Source organism: Meles meles, chromosome 20 (genome assembly GCF_922984935.1).
Source record: "Meles meles chromosome 20, mMelMel3.1 paternal haplotype, whole genome shotgun sequence".
In the NCBI taxonomy this organism is placed as follows: Eukaryota; Metazoa; Chordata; class Mammalia; order Carnivora; family Mustelidae; genus Meles; species Meles meles.
The window spans coordinates 1,436,792-1,455,773 of NC_060085.1; the positions used below are offsets into that span (position 1 = coordinate 1,436,792).

Below are 18,982 nucleotides of genomic sequence, written 5' to 3' on the forward strand. Positions count from 1 at the left end.
TCTCCGACGCCCCATGTCACCAGCTGGGACACAGAATGGAAGGAAAGCCAGGATGAGAGCACCGGGTTTAGCCCTTCCGAACCCCCGTCCCGGGGCTGGGCCGTCCCTTGCTGTCACCCTATGTCATCCGCGTGGAGTGCAGGAGCAGGGTCTGTGGGGGAAGCCTAAGGGGTCTGCCCGTGGGCTCTTCCCGGCTGGATCCTGCCTCAGCTGACTGCTTCAGCTCAGAGGGGCCCAGACCCCGCCTGGGCTGAGACTCCTGACAAAGACAACCTGTCCTTGCTCACCACCTCGTCCACACTGAGACCTCGTGTCCTCCACCTTCTGTCACTCACATGCCACACCCTTCCCAGCCTCCACACTTCCTCCAGGGAGTCCTCCAGGATTGCTCCAGGTCTCACTGCTCTGCTGGCCCAGAGGTCCCCCATCAAGTCCCAAACGGTCCCTCGGCCTGCTGCCACGTCACACAAGACACCCTCCCTCCCACCCTCTGCCAGCTGCAAGAGGTTCTCAACCACCTCAGGACACACACGGAATCACCAGGGTCTGCTTGTTAATAATGCAAGGTCTGGGGCCCAAACCTCAGAACTGGGGGGCCGGGGTACCTGTGTCTTTAGTGCCCAGAGCACATGTGAAAGAAACCACTTATTAAGGCCTCTCCAAAGTCAGGACCGGCTCTTTTCTTGGGCCCAGACCAAGGCACAAGGTGCTTCGCCCCCCCCCCCCCGCCAACTTGTTGAATGGGGCTCCGTGGTCTCACTGACCAGCTCCAGAGGCCCGGGGGCACCCAGGCCCAGCCTCAGGGGATGGAGAGAAGCTTCCCACCACGTCTTTGGTGTCACTTGGACACAGGTCCACAGTGCAGAGGGCTCAGCCCCATGCCCCCAAATACCTCCCCACCAGGCTGAGCGGTCCCCAGCCCCCGGGATGGAGCCTGTCCTGGTGCGGACCCCAAAGGCCCCCTTCTCCTTCCAGGCATCTTGGCACCTCCCCGCTGGATCAGACCCAGCGGCAGGAATGAAGCCTTTATCCTCATGGTCCCCCAACCCCCCCCCAGACCCAGTCCGTGCTCCCTTCTTACCCCATGGAAGGGGGCGCATCCTTCCCGCTGTCCCCACTGCCCCACAGAGACGCCCAACCCGCTCCCCGCTCCCCAGTGCCCCAGGGGACGGGAGGGGGACCCCAGCGTGGGGAGTGGCCCCCAAAGTTTCCAGGGGGAGCGCTGGGGGCCTGGCGGAGAGCGATGCCCCCAGGAGGGGTGAGCGGGGCGAGCGCCCCCGGGGGAGGAGAGGGGCGCGGGTGGGGACTGCGGGGCGCGGGCGGAGCGGGGTCGCCGGCCCTCGCGGCCACTCACCTGGGCGGCTCCGCCGCGGACACGGCGCGGGCTGCGGCGCGGGGGCCGCCCGGAGCCGACACGAGCCACCGCCGCCGCCGCCTCCCGGGCCGCCGTGCGCGCCCCCGCCGCGCGTGCCCGGCCGCCCTCCCCGGCTCTGGGGCGGGGGCGCGCGGGGCTGCGCCGGGCCGTGCGCGCCGCCCGCTCGCGGGGTGCGCGGCGCCGGGGCCGCAGGTGTGCGGGGCGCGCGGGGCCACGTGCGCGCAGGTGCGGGGCCGCGCGCCAGGGCGGGGGGCAGGGCCCGGAGCAGGCCCGCGAGCGCGAGCCGTCTGTGCGCACCCGCCCGCGTGGACGCCGGTCGGAGGACCCGCGGGGCCGGGGCTCGGTGGGCCTGCGGGCGCCGCCGTGCGGGAAAGGCCGGGGGCGCCCTGGCTGCGCGCTCCGGCACCTGCTCCCTGCCCCTGCCTCGTCCTCAGGCCCGGCCTCCCCACCTGGCTCTTGGACGCCCGCCCCAGCACTTTCCGCCCCAGCCAGCTCCCCACGGGGCCCGGAGGAAACTGAGCCGCTGGGCTCCAACGACCATAGCTCCTCGTGGCCCTCAGGGTCTTGTCTAAAGTCGGCGTGTTTCTGGCTCTGCCGCATCCCTTCCTCCCAGCCGCCCCGCACTGTCCCCAGGGCCCCTGCTCTCCCGCAGCCCTGCTGGCCCGCCTCCGGGCTCTGCACCTGCTGTTGCCTGCTGGAGGGCCTCTCCCTTCATCCTTCCTTGGCCGGTTTGTCACCCCTCGTGTGTGTGAGGGACAGGGCCGGTGGCCCGCTGTGCCCAGTGAATGTTGGGTCTCCAACATTTCACACACTGTGACTAGTGTGGGGGCCCGTGGGGGTCCCTCTGCTTGGAAAGCTCACGTTCAGCGGGGCCGCCCATCTGCTGAGAATCACGGAATGTCCCTGCGCAGCCTCCGACTTCGGAGCCCCGGGCTGGGATGCCCCTGGCCCCTGCACGGAAGTGGGACGGGCAGCAGTGGGCCCAGGAGTGGGGTGCTCTACCCTGCAGGACGGGCCTGCCCCGCACCGGCCAGGGGTGAGCCCAGACCCACGGAGGGGACGCACACGGTGGAGTCTGGCAGGGCAGGGGGACGTTACTACAGCTGGGGGCCCTGCGGCGAGCATGGGTGGGGCGCCCCTCCCCCACCATGCTGACACCACCAGTTTGAAACTCAGGCCCTTGGCGGCTTGCTGAGCCCATGGCCCCTTCCCATTTCACAGATGAGCACACTGAGGCTGGGAGATGCCCTTGCCCCCAGGGAGGAGCCTGCAGAGCTGCCTCGGCGGTGTGTAACCTTGTATTCTCCCACCCCCGACTTCCAGGCCTGCCGCATCTTCCCGGCGGCTTGGCGTCCGCTCAGCCACCTGTGACTCAAGCCGGCTCTGTTCCCAGACTGTCGCGTTGGCTGGAGGCCCAGAAACTGCATCTCAGGAGTCTGCAGGCCAGGCCCCCCACAGGCGGGGGGTGGGGGTGGCCCCTCCCTGGCCGCAGAGAGGTCCAGAAAGAGGATGCGGGCGGCCCTCCCTCGTGGCTCCCCACCCCTGCACCCAGCCTAGAACTCTGTGCAGAGAGGTTGTCACAAGGGACCTGCTGTGTGACCTCAGGGTGGTCACTTCCCTTCTCTGAGCTTCTATGTCTCTCTTTTGATACCGGCCTCTCCCGATACCTGCTCCTCGGAGCCCTTGGAGGAGAGCGTTATTGAGCGCCTACTGTGTACCAGGCCAGGCACTGGAGGGAGGAGGCTCTTGGGGAAATGAGGGGCTGCGGCTGGCCGAGGAAGCAGGTCCATGAAGTAATTGTGAAGCGGGGTGGAAAGCTCAGTGGAGACGGGCAGGGCCCAACCCGGGGGGGGGGGGGAGGGCAGGGAGGCTTCCCCGAGCAGGGCCGCTGGGGGGTGAGTCCTACAGGCCGAGAGGCAGCTGGGAGCTGCCGCCCAGGTTCAAACCCAGATGCTGCCGCCGCGCCCTGGTCCTGGGGCCACGGGAGACTCCCTGCAGCTTCCATCATCGGCGATGCAGGGGTCAGACGCTACCCATCTTCTCGGCCTGCAGACCCCACTGCTGATGACAGAGGGGACACCGGGGACTGGCCGCTCTGCCCACTTGTGGTCGTGGCTCCGAAGCCGGCGGAAGGGCAGGGGGAGGCATCATACCAGCGCAGCTCAGGACCCGTGCGGGGCTGTTCCCTCTGTCCACCGTGCCCTTCCCAGGACGCCCCCGCCTCCGTCCCTCCTGACTCCCGTCTCCATTCCTCCCCGCTCCGGGTGTCTCCCCCGTCGGGACACTGTGTGATTTACCGACTTAGTCTCTTTGTCGTGTGTTCCTCCTTTATTGCTGTGGCTCGGGGACGCACCCAGGAGGCGTCCCCTAGATAGTGTTTGCTCCCAGCGGTGGGGTTTCAGAGTTCCTCTGCGCATCTACCCCACCCCAAAACCACGGCTTGTCTTCTCCTTTCTGTCCTTGGCCAGCATCCCTGTCCCCAGGGAGTCCCTGGAGCACACAGTGGGTGCTCAGCAAACAGCTAGAGCGTGCCCCTTGGCCAGCGCTGCTCCCTTGCGTCTAGCAGGGTGAGGGAGGCCGGCCCTGCATCCCCAGCAGGATGCTGCGGAGGGCGGTGACAGGGGATGAGGGGACCCTGGAAAGGGGGTGAAGCTGGGTTGGGTGGAGCCTGGGGGGGCAGTCGTACCTGGTTGCCAAGGTTACGACCACCTGTGTGGCAGATGTTGCCACGGAGAGGGAGCACCCAGGAGGAGCGCACAGCTCCGGATGGGGAAGCCATGGGAGGGGGTGGGGGGCAGGGAGGTGGCCGCCTGCCCAGGGGGGTTCAGAGCCCCGGTGCGCCCCATGGGAGGGTGTGCCTGGGTCTCGGGCTCTGCCATCTTGTGCTCTTGCGCCCGAGAAAGCCATCAGGAGCCCTTAGGGGGCAATAATTATCTCTAAAATTAAAAGCCCTTCTCCTCTGGCCAATCTCGGCTGCGTGCCCGCGGAGGGAGGCTGCGGGGGCAGGTGGCCGGGGAACCGCAGGTGTGGCCCCGCACGACGGCCTCCCTGTGTGACCGAGAGGGGAGTTATCGGTTCCCCAGGGGCAGAAGTACAGCAACGGAGACCATCCCTGGGGTCCCTGCTGTGTGACCTCACGCTAGGGACCGAACCTCTCGTCGGCGTCCACTTTGTCTCCCCATTGGCCTGCGGGGCCCTTGAACCCACACTGGTCCGTCAGAGGAGTGCGCCCTGGACAGCAGCGTCTGGGCGCAGCGAGTGTAAGCGGGTGCTGTGACGCCCACAACAGCCCTGCGGTCAGCGGTCTCCCTGCCTCGGGGGCCTCCCCTTAGCTGTGTCCCCCAAGGAGCTGACCAACCCAGCTTGGGTCCAGGGACCCCCAAAACACTCCACGCAGGGACCCTACTAAAGGCCGGGGCCCGGTCCTGCTCCCCGGGGGCCTCCAGGCCTGCCTGGGCCTCCCTCCCACAGGTCCTGTGAGTAAGAAACTCCTCGGTCTCGATCCCTCTGGGGCCACTGGTGAGGCAGGCTCGCCGTCCAGGACCCCGGGGCTCTGTTTAAGAACCGTAGATTTAACAAAGTCACAACAAGGGGACAGCTCGATTGCAACAAAAGATGAGTATGAAGAGGCCCTCGGGGCGCCCAGCTGGCTCAGTCGGTAGAACGTGCGGCTTTGGATCTCTGGGTTGTGAGTTCAATCCCCACCCTGGGTGTGGTGATTCCGTAAAGAAATAAAATCCAAAAAAAAAAAAAAAAGAGGCATCCAGACTTTTTCTGAGGGGACGCTGGGAGCCATAGAAGGTTCTAGGCCAGGAGCATGAGGATTGGCTTTGTGTGGCCACACGGGAGGCGTCTAAGCACAGAAGCCGCGAGCTTTGACAAGTGTCCCCCGAGCAGGCAACACCCCCACAGAGCGAGTCCTTCTTTCAGAATCGAACTCAGCCTCCACCACTAAAAACACACTCTGCTCTGATACACAGAGCAGATAACTGTTACAGAAATTTCATGTTTTTCTTTTTTAAGCAGGCTCCGCGCCCGCCCGGTGTGGGGCTCCCACGCGTGACCTGGAGATCAAGCCGCAGGCTCCGCGGACTGAGCCGGCCAGCGGCCCCGGAAATTTTCGAACAGAAGCGAAGGCTGAGGGCGTCGTGCAGCGAGACCCTGTGCCCCCGTCATCGGCCGCGGGCCTCGGGCCTCGTGGAGACCCTCGTTCTCCCCGGCAGACGTGGCGGGAGTCCCGGACGTGATTCTGTCCGTATCTGAAACATAAAGACTTAAAACCAACAAGAAACCAAATCCAACAATTCCATTATCATCCTTTACAAAATTCACAGTCATCGTTGAATGTTCTCCAACATCCGGCCAGCGCCCAGCTCCCCGACTGTCTTGTGACACGCTTTTACTTTCTTCAGGTTGGGTCCAAAGTCGGTCCGTTTGTTGCCGTCGGCTGATGCATCTCTAGTAAGGGACGGGGTCTCTCCGCGTCTGACCCTCCGGGTTTCTGTCTCCCTGCGGGCAGCCTGGTTGTTGAGGAAACCAGTCCCTCCGGAGGCTGCGGCCCGTTCACCCCGCTCTCGCCGCGGACCCCAGAGAACCTGCATCTCACCTGCATCACGGCGTTCGGAGACAGATACAGTCCGGTGAGTGGGACCCACTCTGTGGGTGCCCAAGGTGGCTGAGCATCACGGGAGCCGTTTTGGGAGGACGGGCAGAGTCTCTGGTGGAGCAACGGCCTGAAGGAAGTGGGGGATGAGGCTTGTGAGCGTGTGGGAGGAAGCAGGCTCGGGAGCTCGAACAGCACCTGCAAAGGCCCTGGGGCAGGGGCCGGAGCCATGCACTGGAGAGTCAGCAGGGAGGCTGCGGTGCCCCCAGCGCTGTGGAGTGAACGTGGCAGAGGGGCCCCGGGCAGTGTTCCCTCTGCCTCTGTTTCCTGAGCGGCGGGGTCATGTTATCGGTCCCTGAAGGAAGTCAGGATAGATTCGGAAGGGAGGCCTGTCAACGCTTGCTGATGGGGTGCGCAGGGAGTGGGGGATCAAGGGTGACCCCGAGGTGTGTGGCCTGAGCAAGTGGGGGGACTGTGGGGCTAGAGCCCGGGGCCAGGACGGCTGGGGAGGCGGCAGCAGGAGCGCCAGCTTGGGGTACGTGACTTTGGGAGGCCACGGGGATCCCCGAGTGGGCGTGGCCTGCTGTTGGGGAAGGGCTGGGGCTCAGATTCTCAGCAACAGGTGGGGGCTCCCAGGACGCCAGGAACGTTTTCTGCCTCTGGGTCTCCCGGCCCCGGTGCGTCCTGACCCCGCTGGCCGGAGTGGACAGCGGCCAGCTCAGAGTGGGCGGGCCCTGGCAGGGGCGGATGCGGCCCCAGAGCGCTGACCGCTCCTGGCGGAGGGGCCCAGGCAGGCAGAGGCCCGGCTGCACGGCCTCTCTGAGAGCCGGAGTTGGCCCGGTGAGGCAGGAAGTCGGAGGCCTGATCCGGAAACACTTTGCAGCAAGAGCGGGTCCCCGGCCGTGGGGGTCCCCGCAGAGCTCCCCAGCGAGGGCCCCCCCGCAGCGAGGGCTTCCCTGTGGGTTCGCCTCCATCACTGAATGCGGCTCGGCGGAGGGCTCCGGGGAAAGTGGGGGATGGGGTCAGTTCCACGTGGTCTGGGCTCCAGGTAGAAGCTTGTCAGACGAAAACCATGTGACCAGTCCAGGGGACCCCGTTTCCCGGGAGGCTGCCGCTTGTCCCTAACTGGTGGGAGGCATCGTAGCGTGAGGGGAACGGGATATCCAGAGATCTTGGAGTCACGAGGATGTCCACCCCGGGAAGTACTGGACATCGTTCCCGTGGGGTCCGCAGGAAGGCCAGTGCTCCCGGGAGCCAGGATGGGGCCCGCGTCCTCACGGTGTGCCAGTTCCAGCCGCAATGGCTCAGCAGGGCACCTCCTGGGACAGAGCTGGCCCTCCTGAGGGTGACAGGGACCCTCGCTGATCTGGAAGCCACTGCCTGAAGACCGTGGGAGGCTCTGCGTCCATCCCCAAGGACTCGGCCTGGGTCATACCTGGAAACAACCAGCTCCGATGGGACAACTTGGAAAGGAAGATGTGTATCCGCGTTTGTAGCCCTGCTTGGCCCCCACGGAAGCTGGAGGGCGGGGAGGTCTGGCCAGAAGAGGGAGGTCTTCCTCAGAACCCCACACTGCATACAGAGACCCCTACCTACGTCCTGGCCTCCATGCCCCCCCGCAGGGCCGATCCCACAGTTGCAAGTTCCCACAGAGGGATTCCTCTCCCGCCCCCTCGGGGGATAGCCCAAGACCGAAGGGGACTCCCCACCGCCTCCAGCCCTAGCCGGAGCTGTGAGTCCCTACCAGCTCACCTGTCCCCATCTCTGGAGCCCAGTCAGAAGGAGCCCTTTGCCTGCCTCCCGACGCGGCGGGGTCCTCCGGGAACAACGAGAGTACGTCTTCTCTTCTGTGTCCGGGCAGCGTACCGAGCGCCTGGGTCGTTCCGGGAGGACCTCGTGGCCCAGACCCAGGTTTGATCTCACCGGCAGGGACCCCTGTCACCCTCTGCTGGAACCCGGGGACTTCTGCATCTGGACGGGGGCACAGACCCGCACAGGCGCCATCCACACCATCCTGCCCGTGCGCTCCCGCTGGGGACGGCAGCAGGACCTCCGATGGTCCCCAGGTGGGCCCGCCAGCCTGGGCAACAAGGCCAGGCCCTCCGGGACCACAGGGCGCCGGGCCTCTGGGAGGACACGAAGGCGCATGTCATCAAGCCGGAGCCCCTTCCCTGACTTCCACCCTGGGGAGGGGGAGAGCAGAGCCGAATTACCTCGTCCAACCTCTGTCTCCTTGGTGGAGAAACCGCCTGGCGGCTCCCAGACCCTGGGTGGTGCTGGAAAGGCCAGGCCCGGTCTTGGAAAGAGATTTTTCTGTCCACCTGAGAGCTCCTCTTAGCCCCCCGGGGGCTCACGGCCTCTTCCGGGCCAGCCTCCGAGCGAGGAGCTCTGGCCTGCGTCCTTTCCCTGCAGGGATGGGATCCGGTGAGTCCTCAGTGTGCGACGAGGGGACCCCAGGACAGGCTAAGTCGTGACGCCGGCCGAAACTGCTTTAAAGGACAAGGGTGATTAGACCGGCAAAGGCCGGCACCTGTGAAGCCGGAACCCGCCCGTAACAGACCCGTTCCCGAAGCGTGGCTCCCGGGGCCGCTCGGTCTCCCGGCCGGACCCTATCCTGCCCGTTCTGGAAGCCGATGGGGAGGACCGGGGAATTCGGGACCCCACGCACCCCACGGGGCTGCCATCCCTCCACCCCGCTGTGCCTCCTCCCGGCGCTGCAGCCCAGACACCCAGAGCCTCAGTACACCTGCCGGCGGCTCAGGCGGTCCCCGTGGCAGCGTGGCTCAGCAGTGACCCCATGGTCCTGCCACAGGGACCACAGGGCTCCAGGGACAGGCCCCGCCCGCCAGGCTGTGCTCTCACCAGAGAACTCAGGGAGCCCCCGGCAGCCTGTGGGTGACCTGCTCCGCCGTCACCCCCCCAGGAAGAACCGACGTTCCCCGGAACCAGGGCGGGGAGCTGCCCCGACACAGGCCCGGAGTCCCCAACAAGGACCCGCCTGGGACAACATCCTGAGCCCGGGAAGGAGGGGACTTTGGGGGTTCCTCGGGCTGGGAGGCTTTTCTAGGGTCTGGACTCCGGGGTCCAGGCACTTGCCAAAGCCCCGTAGGAGTTTGTTTTTTTTTTCTTTCTTTTTTTTGCATTGGCTTTTTTTCTTTTTTTTTAAGATTTTATTTATTTATTTGACAGACAGAGATCACAAGTAAGCAGAGAGGCAGGCAGAGAGAGAGGGAGAAGCAGGCTTCCTGCCAAGCAGTGAGCCTGATGCGGGGCTCGATCCCAGGACCCTGGGATCATGACCTGAGCGGAAGGCAGAGGCTTTAACCCACTGAGCCACCCAGGCGCCCCCCCGTAGGAGGTTTTAAGAGGCCCAGACCCCGACCCGCTTGGACAAAAGGGCAGACGATGAAGTGCCTGGGGCCACAGTGCCCACGGGGGACGCCTGACCTTGGAGAGCCCCTCGCCTCACTCATATCTGAAGGGCAAGAGGCGGCCGGGGTAGCTGGCCGAGGACCGGGACGGCGCAGGGCCCACCGACGGCTGCGGTCTCACAGAAGCAGGACCTGCGCCGGCCTCTAGCGGCCGGCGCCCCGCACCAGCCCCTCTGCCGGACGCCGCACCCCTCCCTGGACCGAGCCTTGGGACGAGGAAGGCTCTGAAGAGTGGACGTCCACCGGCCTCGCAGCAGGTGCTCCCTTTCCTCTGCCCCTCGCTGCCGTCCGCAAGGCAAGGGGACGTCAATGGCCAAGCGCTCCCTCTGCGCCCCTCCCCCCAAAGACTGCCATCTCTTGTGAGCGGAACCAGCAGGGGTAGCGGACCCGTCACTGTTGCCGTGGACCCGTCACTCTCTGCGGCCTACGGAGGAGGTCGAGGGAGGCCTCCAGGTTCGTGGGGTGGCCACCAAACCCAGCCCCACCGCCTCTCCCGGGGGGGGGCGCTGTGTTGCCGGGTTCCGGGCCTTTCTCGCTGCACCCACCGCCTCTCCCGGGCCTCTTCCTGACCACGCGCCCCGTCCTGATGTCCGCTCCCCAGAGCCTCAAGTCCCGCACGAAACGCATCTCCTCATGCCTGGGCCAGGCAAACCTCTAGCGGCTGGAGGATGGCAACCCTGAAGGGGACCCCAAACACGGCGAGCCGAGACGTCGGCTGCCCCCGATGTCCCTCCAGGGCTCTGAAAACCCGGACAGCACAGGGACCTCTGGCATCCCAGGTGGGTCAGCGTCCCGCTCGCTCTGAGGTCAGCGTCCCGCTTGCTCTGAGGTCATCACAGAAGAGGGACTGTTGCCCGGTCCTTGAGGGGAACATCAGAGGTGGCAGCCAGGCAGGTTCTAAGAGGACGTCTGGAGGCCAGCAAAGGGGGGGCCAGAGGCCGGTCCCGATGGCCCCCCACAAAGCCCCAGGAAGCTGGGTCAAACCAGATAGGCCCGAGACCAAGAAGGCAGAGGCCCTGACCCACTGAGGGAGGGAAGATGCAAAACCTGCCCCCCAAACTCCCCCCCGAGTAACAAATGTTCCCCCCTCATTGGGGGTCTGGTCACAGATAGACCCACACCCCCACTGTCCCTGGAGACCCCCACTCTCACGTCTGGGAGCACACGTGCTTCCGTGAACCCCGCCTGCTCAGCTCAAACTCTGCGTTTGTCCTTGAACGTTACTCGGGAGGGGGAGCCTCCAGGGACGCCTTTGGGATGGGCCAGGTTGAGGCCTCGGGGCCGGGGTCTCTCCAGGGCACCAGGCCACAGCTCCTGGTCTAACGGGGGAGGTTGTGGGGCGGCTGTTCTTGCAGGCGGTGAGGCTCTGGGTGGGCTTGGTGCTGGGAGCAGCCGGTCGGGGGGGGCCAGCCCTGAGCTCCAGCCACAACCCCGTGGATGCAAGAGCCCCCCCAGACTCGCCCTGTGGGCCAAAGGCCCTTACACCCGGGCCCCCGGCTGAGCCCTGTGCGGGTTCATGGGCAGGAGGCCTGGACACGCACAGCGACACCTGGACGCCACGGGGCCTCCGGGCTCTGCAGCAGATGGCCCCACGCTGCCCGGCAGCGTCCTTCCGCGGGGGCGTGGCGGTCGAAGGCAGGTCTTTCCTCGGCCGTCGGGGGCGGGAAGGCACCCGCAGCGCCAGAGGGAGGAGATGGCTCCCCGCGAGCTGCTGGGGCCAGGGCGGGCCGGGCGGGGGGCTACCTTCTCTCCCCGTGCGCCCGCCCCCGACACACGTGTTGCCCACCCCGCTTCGGGCCGCGGTGACAGGCGATCCGCCTCGGCGGCGGGCCGGGGAGAAGATGCTGGGGGCAGTCCACCTCCGGAGCCTCAGTATCCCCATCCGGAAGCGGGGTGGTGGCAGGGCCTGGGGAGGCTGTGCCAGCCTGGGGCGTGTGAGCCGTTGCTCGGGCGGCCGGGGCGCGGAGGGGCGGGGCTGACCGGCAGCGACCTCAGGACCGCGTCCACCTTCCGGAGCCTCCAGCATCTGCCGGGCAGTGGGGTCCCGGGGCTCTCCGGCGGCTCCGGCCTCCAGCTGGGGCCCGCCCCTCCCTCTGCGTGGCCGGGGGCTGCGGGCACCGTCTCCCAGAGTGGGGCCTGGGCCGACAACACCCGAGGCCTCTCGGCCGGCATCCGGAAGCCGCGGGCCGCGGTGACCGTGTGCACGTGGAGCAGGGCCGGCCCCTGGTCCGGCGGCCGAAGCGTCCGCCCCGTGTGCCGAGGCCGGTGTGGGCCGCGGCCCGGGAGCTCGAAGGGCGGGATCTGGGCAGGGGTGAGGGGGACGCCTCCCCGGGGCATGGCCTCGGCTGGCCGGCTGGTGGGGCGCCGGGGGATTTACACCCCAGCTGGGAAGGCGGGAGGATGGGATCCCGTGTCGCCTGCCACGCGGCCTTGCCCTCATTTCTTCCCCCTCCCTGCTCCGCCTCTGTGGTCTGCCCATGCCCGTCCCCGCATCGCCCCGCTTCTGGTCTTCTCCTACCCTGGCTCCTCGTGAACTAGTACAATTTCAACGTGACATTAAATGTCCGCTCTCTCGTGAGACCAGAACAAGAGGCCCACACCCCTGGAGCACCGTCTTCACTTCCAAGTCAGCACAATCCTTCCAGGTCTTTCTTGAGACCTTCCAAGGCACAGAAGCACGAGGCCTTCTCAACACTCTCGTCCAGAGGAAATGGGGTCAGAGCAAAGGAACCGGCGTCCCCAGCTGCGTCACACTGTCCCTGAGTCTTGGGGGCATGTCACTGGGTCACAAACACGGCCAGACTCGGCAGCCTCCGACCAGTTCTCCTCCGGACGCTACGGTCGGCTGCGAGTCCCTTTGCTGCTCCCACCTGGCTTCCTCTGGGGGCCTCCCCCCCCACGGGGCACCTGGGCTGGGGTGGGAGACGCTTCCTTCCATCGTGGCGCACGTCGCCAGGGAAGGTGGGCGCCGCAAGGCTCCTTCCACCACGCCCTGATGGTCAAAGCGGGTGCCCGGGTTCTGGGGGGTGCAGACGCCCCCTTTCGCTGGTGACAGCCGCGGAGTGAGAGTGGCTCTATCTCATCGGCCCCCACGGGCAGGGAGCTTCCTGTTTGCACGGTCACTTTCCACTCGGTCGGAGGAAGCGGAGTGAACGCTGCAGACCCCCGGGGACGGCAGCGAGGTTATTTCTGGTCTTCCACAGACAGGTCAGCCGGACTCTCGAGGGCAGGCCCATTTTACCCCCTGCTGGGGAATTCTGCCCGAGCCCCGGGGAGTGAGGTCTCCCTCTTTCAAGGGCCCCAGAGCACCGTGTTCTCGTTGGCACACTTGACACACAGCTCGCGCTCGTCACCAACTCCCCGCACAGCCGTGGCCCAGCACCCGGCCTCAGAGTCACGGCGTGATGCCTTTCCTTGAACTTGAGGAGTGGGGCCTCGGAGAGGTGGGACCCGTCCTCTAAACCGCACAGCCAGGGAGGGAGGGGACTTGAGCCCTGCGCTCCGTGGCCGCGGAGGGCCGTTTCTGCTGCGGGGACGCGGAGGGGGGGGAGCGGTCTGGAGCACGGGGTACAGCAGTGGGACAGGAAGCCAGGCTGCCTCTGGGGCTCTAATGTCTCACTGACCTCCAAGACCTCCTGCCCACTCCCCCCACCGCCCCCACCTTGGGGTCAAGGCTTCTGGGCCGACTCAGTAGTGACCCCAAGGTCTCGGCCCCGCTGGGCGGGCTCAGTGTGTGAGCAGGCGGACGCCCCTGTGCCTAGGGGCTCGGCCCCTCCCCCACGTGGCCTCACTGACCCTGTGGAACAGGCACCAGGGAGTTGCTCGCCGGCTCTGAGGTTGGGCAGGCTGGACGCCGATTCTAGGTCACAGCCTGCCGCCCACAGCTAGCCCTGAATCTGTCCCCTCGCCCCCCCCACCCGCCCAGCTGCTGAGGGTTTGGCTCTGGGATGAGGCCTCTGATAAGGGAGCTGGTTGGAGGCGGGGCGGGGGGGGGGTGCAGGGGGAGCGGCAGGAGGGAAGAGGAGCGTGCACAGGGCTTGGCCACGTGGCAGACAACGAACTCTCAGCAGCAGCAGCGAGCGCTGCCCACAGCCACGGAACCCAGATCCCCACGCTAAGCTGGAAGCCGGCCGGCTTCGGTTTCTTTGGTGGCAATGCCCAGCGGTAGCTCGTGCGTCCAGCCAGCCCCCGTTCTGAGCCCCTCCGGCCCCCGGTCCCGACTGCCGCCGGCCTCTGGTACGTGCCTCATTGGCCGGGAAGGGGTTACGGGGCCACAGACCCTCCCAGCCCTCCTGGTGACAGATTGGGCAAACGAAGCCTGCTCGAGCAGGGCCAGGCCCCGGGGAGTCCCAACAAGTACACAGAGTTGAGAAAACGAGCGTCAGGAAAACGTCCCACTTGGAGGACAGGACACGGACGGGCACTCCTGTGGGTGGTCTGGAGCCGCCCAGGGAGGGTGGCGGTCTAGAGGGGCCCTCGGGGGCTGCCGGGACGGGACTACGGGGAAGAGAGAAGCCGCAGGGCCCAGCCCAGAGGAACACCTGCCTGCTTTGCTCTCGGGTGGCCCCAGGAGGCCCTGGTTTCAGGGGACCCTGCTGGCCAGCGTCAGGGCGCACAGAAGCCTTCCCACTGACGCGTGCGGCCCGACCCGCAGGCTGGTCTGGGGGGCCCACACCTGCCACGGGGCTCTGGGGGCTCCAGCCGCACACGGCCCTCTCCCCTGGCGCGGATGGCCTGGGCCCAGCACCCAACAAACCACTGGGCCAGAGGAAGGGCCTGCCAGAAAGCCCAGGCTGAGAGCAAGGTTCTGGGGCTCCGGGACACTTGGGGTCTGCGGTTTTATTATGAAAACAGAAACATAACCTATATAAAAAAGAGAGCTCCGTCCTGCGGGGGCACGCGCGGCGGGGGGGGGGGGGCAGCTCCGAGTCCTCGGGCGGCCAATGGCGCCCGCTAGGCGTCCTGCTGCTGGATGAAGGGGTTGGGGATGGCCTCCATGCCGTCCTGCGGGCAGATGAGCACCACGGAGGTGCCCCTGCACACCACCAGGCCCAGCTGGCGGGTGTCCTCTGTGAGCTTGTACTGGTCGTCAGGGTCTGTGGAGAGAGAGGGAACAGTGGCGGTGAGACGGCCCCCACGTGGCTTCTAGACCCGAGAGACGGGGATGAGGGGAGAACTGGGTGCCAGATGGGGTGGGGAGGGCTGTGGCCCTAAGGAGCCAAATCAAAGGGAACACGCTGGGTTTAGCGACAGGCCGAGTGCCTCGCCCTCCTGCCAAAGCCCAGCCATGCTGCCCTTGTCTCTGAGACGGCTCTGGACCACGAGGGCCAGGAGGAGCTCTGGCGACAGCGGTCCACGCCTGCCCTCTTTCTACAAGCAAACACGGCGTGGGGGGATTCCGGGGCAGGCCGCTAAGCGGGGATCCTGGCAGCTAAGGCAGCAGGGGCCACGTTAGGAGCTACTAGGAAAACAATCAGGCTGGGACTCCCGGCTCCTGGAAAATCCTGGAAGGCCCGCGGGGGTACCACTCGCCCCAGGTTCACGGGCAGTTAGGGCTGGGAGGAAAGGCCTCACGGAAGTGACAGCCGCTGAAAACGCTGATCTCTTCTGCGGGATGCTGGGGGAGGGCCAGGCAGTCCCGGTGCCGGAGACCAGGTCTCTGGGGCACAGCCCTCCCTGACCAGATCGTACAGGAGTCACCTCTGTGCTAGGCCCGATCCCTCCAGGAAGCCACGCGGGGGGGCTGATCTGGGGCTGAGACAAGAAGGCACAGGCCCCCCCACAGTGAGGCCGCCCGGAGGAGCAGGCTCCCGGGGCCTCGTGGCCTGGTGCGCACTGCCGCGCCGGCTCGATTTCCTGACAGCCCACGCGGGGCGGCTGTCCGCTCACAAAGACATGGTCTGGCCACGGAGGCCGGGCCAGGATCCCCACGCCGGCGGCCACCAGACAGGAGGGGAGAAACTGAGGGCAAAGCAAAAGGCCTGGGGCGCCGGCTGTGCAGCCACAACTGCGCTTCCCCCACAAAGAGGGGGCCCTGTGACTCTGTCACCGGAGTGAGACAGGCAGTCCCCGAGGGGCAGGACTGCCGCCCTCCTGGGCCTCAGGCAGGCTAAGCTGCACGTCGTGTCAGGAGATGGGCAGACGCCGGCCGACCGCCCCACGCTGCGCGTGGGATCTAGAGACTTGGGGTGACAGGGACCAGGACCCTCTGCGAGCAGTGGAGGGCCCACCAGGGGACGGCAGGAGACGAGGGAGACCAGCCATGTGGTTCACAAGCACCGTGTCCGCGGTGTGGGGGCGGCTGGGTGGGTCTGGGGCAGGCCGAGCCCGGCAAGGAGCCCCCGCGCCCCGCGGCCATGCCCACCTCTCATGTACTCCACGGTGCCGTCCAGCACGAGGTTGAGCAGCGGGTCGAACCCCTTCAGGATGCCACTGGCTTGTAGGAACCACCGAGAAGAGAAACAGAAAGGCGTCAGGTAAGCGGCTGTTCTGGGACCGGTGCAGTCGGACTCCCCCAGGTGCCGATGTGGGGAGCAGCCTCTCCAGGGACGGGAGAGACAGGACACCGGCGGGGGGGCGGGGGTGAGGGCGGGCTCCAAGCGGGGAGCCAGGAGGTCGAGCCCACCCCCCCCACCGAGCCGGGTGGCGAATGTCTTCGCAAAGGGCCTGCGGGTGCAGTTTCAGCGGTGTGGGCCCGTGGTCCCCACAGCAACCACCCGCTCAGCCGTCCGGGGCCAAGCAGCCCCGGGACATGCGGATGCTTGGGAGTGGCTGCGCCACGCGGAGACTCCCCTTACGGACACAGAAACCTGCGACAAACGTCTCGTTGTCTTCAAATACTTAGGGTTGTTAAAGACTGTTTCCACCTCACCAGCCACGGCACACGTGCACGGAAAGGAGTGGAGCGACGACCGGCGCTGCCGTGTGATGTGCGGGAGACCAGGGGGACCGGCTGTCTGGTCTGAAAGCCCCCCTACCCCGCTGCGCAGGCATCCCCCCCACGTCAGTACGGGGGGAGCCGTGTTGTCTGCACCACGAGCACGGCTGGTGTGAGCCGCAGCCACACACATGTAGGGCAGGGTCTGCAAAGTGCAGCCCGAGGGCCAAAGCCGGCCCACTGCGCTCCCCTAAGCAGCCGGGCTGGCTCACAGCCGCGTTCACTTGCTGACGAACGGTCCGTGGCTCTTTCCTGCTCCAGGGCAGGAGTGACAAGTGTGACTGAGACGCTCTGGCCCTTTATGGAAAACGTCCGCCAGTCTCCGACTTGCTGGGTCGGATCCCCTGGCTCTGTGGCTTCCTGTCTCCCTGCTTGCCCCCAATCCCCACCCTGCAAAACAAAGGTCACGGGGACACCTGCCCGATGGGGTTATGAGCGGCGGGCACTGCGCCCACACCTGTGGGTCTGCCCTCCTCAGTGGGGCGCGAGCCCATGCCTCCCACCCCGGGGACGACCCTGTGTCACCCCTCCCGGCAAGTGTGGGAGGGGACCCACGAATATGACGGGATGTCATTCCTGTGAGGGGTTATAGGACTAGCAAGACGAACGAGTCTGCAGAAGTGACTGAGATCCCCGAACCAGTGCACTTTCAGCCTCAGAAAAACAGACTATGCTCAACCTGACCTCATCAGATAAGCTGTGAAGGGAACAGGAATTTCGTAGAAGAAACTGGAAGCATAGGAAGGACTTTCCTGCTGGGCCCGAGGGCACGGGCTGCCATGCTGAGGACAGCGTCCTGCGGCACGGGCTGGCAGGCAACCTCGGGGAGCCACGAGTCCCCAGATACCCGAGCAGGACATGGAGACCCCGTCCTACAGCCACGGGGAACTGAATTCCGCCAACAACCAGCCCAGCAGGGGGAAGATCCCGGGCGGGAGAGAACAGGCTCCTCCATACTCCTTTACCGCGACCTGTGAGACCGGGAGCCCCAGCACCCAGACTCCCTCCTGACAGACGCTGTAGGACGGTAACCGCGCTGTTTGAGCTGCGCAAGGGCTGGCGATTTGCTGCGCAGGGTGGAAAGCCCACACGAGCGCCCTGGGAAGCGCGAGCTGTCTCACCGCTGCCTGCTGCGCCCCCCTCCGCGGGCGTGAACCACGCCGGTGCCGCCCAGGCACCCACGCCCCAGGACCGCTGTCTCCCGACACACCCTGGAGGTCAGAGGCAGCCGCAGGAACAGGACGTCGCTCCGGCGCTTGCTGGTGTCAGGAACCGCGCTAAGCCTGCCTCCGGCCCTGCAATCCTCAGCGCGCCGTCAGGTAGGCGGAGGGAAGCAATGAAGGAGCGGAGCCTCAGGGATACCCAGGCCACACTGCCCACATGCACGAGCAGCACCGGGCCTCCTTCCTGCCCTCGCCTCACTGCGTTTCAGGGGAAGATGCACAGGGCAGTGTCGTGGGGGAGCCTCCACAGGTGGTACCCGCGCTTACACCAAAGGGGCGGGGCCCCGAGTGGAGGGTCAGCGATGCTTCCCAGAGCAAGAACCTCCCTCCAGCCGCGAGCAGGAAAATGGCTCTGCCCTTAACCCGGAGTTAAAAAAGAGATGAGAGACCCCAAAAGGAGTGTCCCGCCCAAGCCCACGCCCCTAACCTCACTGCAGCTTCTGCTCTCAGGAACACAACCTGCACCAGTCCCTCTGGAACTTCCGGGCCGGCTCCAGGGAGCTGGTCTTCCTGAGAGATCCCCACCACCCCGAAGGAGGGCGACGAGGGCCACTCGGCCGTTCCCGCAGCTTCCTGCCTTCGCCCGCGGCGGCGCCCCCTCGGGTCTACACTGGGTGCTGCGGCAGGAAGCCGGCAAGAACTACGACGCTCACAGGCTTCCGTCTCAGCCGGCAGGAGCCCGGGCTGTCGCCCCACTGCCCTTGGCAGCCCCGTGGTAGGGCTCCCGGGAGCCACGAGGCTGTCCTTTCCCCGGCGACGGCGGGAGCTGACGGCGCCCGAGCGGAGTCCGCGTGTTTAACAGGCCCGGCCGGTGCGCGCTCGAGACTGGCTGCAGGGGCAGGAGGTCTCCGCGGGGAGGTGCCCGGGTGGGCTGTCACATGGCCCCAGCGGCACGCAGGGTTGCCGCTCAACAGGCCCGAGCGCCCGGGGCAGGCCCCGCGAGCGAGAGCCCCCCGGCCCCGAAGTCACGAGCGCGGAGCCCGGGGCGCACCGCGCGCGAGTCGGGGATGCCCGTCCCGGCGGCACCTCCGCGGCTCGGGCTGTCCGGCCCCTGCCCGGGCCTCGGCTTCCCCGCGCGCGGAACCGGCATCGTCCGCCGCCCTCCCCCGCCGGCGCTCGCCCCAGGCCGCTCACGGGGTGCGGGCGGCGGGGTCTCACCTTCGCGGCCTCCCTGAAACTTCACCCGAATCGTCTTGTCGATGTACTTAGACAAGTCCAAGATGCTCTCTTTTTTCTTCTTCTCTTTGTCCTGCGGGGGAAGCAGAGCGCGTGAGGCGTGGAGCGCGGCCGGGTCCCACGCCGCCCGCCCCGCCGGCCGCGCCGCGCGCTCACCGCCATCTTGCCGCACCGCGCCCCTCTGCGCAGGCGCCGCGGCGCGCCCTTTGACCCTGCCCCCGCGCGCAGGCGCGGAGC

The 18,982-nt window shown here is 66.7% G+C and overlaps 2 protein-coding genes across 2 annotated transcripts in view; both read right to left on the reverse strand.

Annotated features, from left to right (window-relative positions):
- Nucleotides 1–18,982, reverse strand: part of LINGO3 (leucine rich repeat and Ig domain containing 3) — a 35,641-nt gene that overhangs the window by 11,181 nt on the left and 5,478 nt on the right. Inside the window, exon 2 of the mRNA XM_045989843.1 lies at nt 1,355–1,435. Coding sequence (XP_045845799.1) covers nt 1,355–1,435 — 81 coding nt within the window. The remainder of the gene's footprint in view (nt 1–1,354; nt 1,436–18,982) is intronic.
- LSM7 (LSM7 homolog, U6 small nuclear RNA and mRNA degradation associated) lies at nt 14,231–18,939 on the reverse strand. Its single transcript, XM_045989852.1, has 4 exons — nt 18,902–18,939; nt 18,728–18,818; nt 15,774–15,845; nt 14,231–14,505 (listed from the first exon to the last, which is right to left on the reverse strand). Exons 1-4 carry the CDS (start codon nt 18,905–18,907, stop codon nt 14,363–14,365), a joined length of 312 nt encoding a protein of 103 aa, XP_045845808.1. The 5' UTR covers nt 18,908–18,939; the 3' UTR covers nt 14,231–14,362.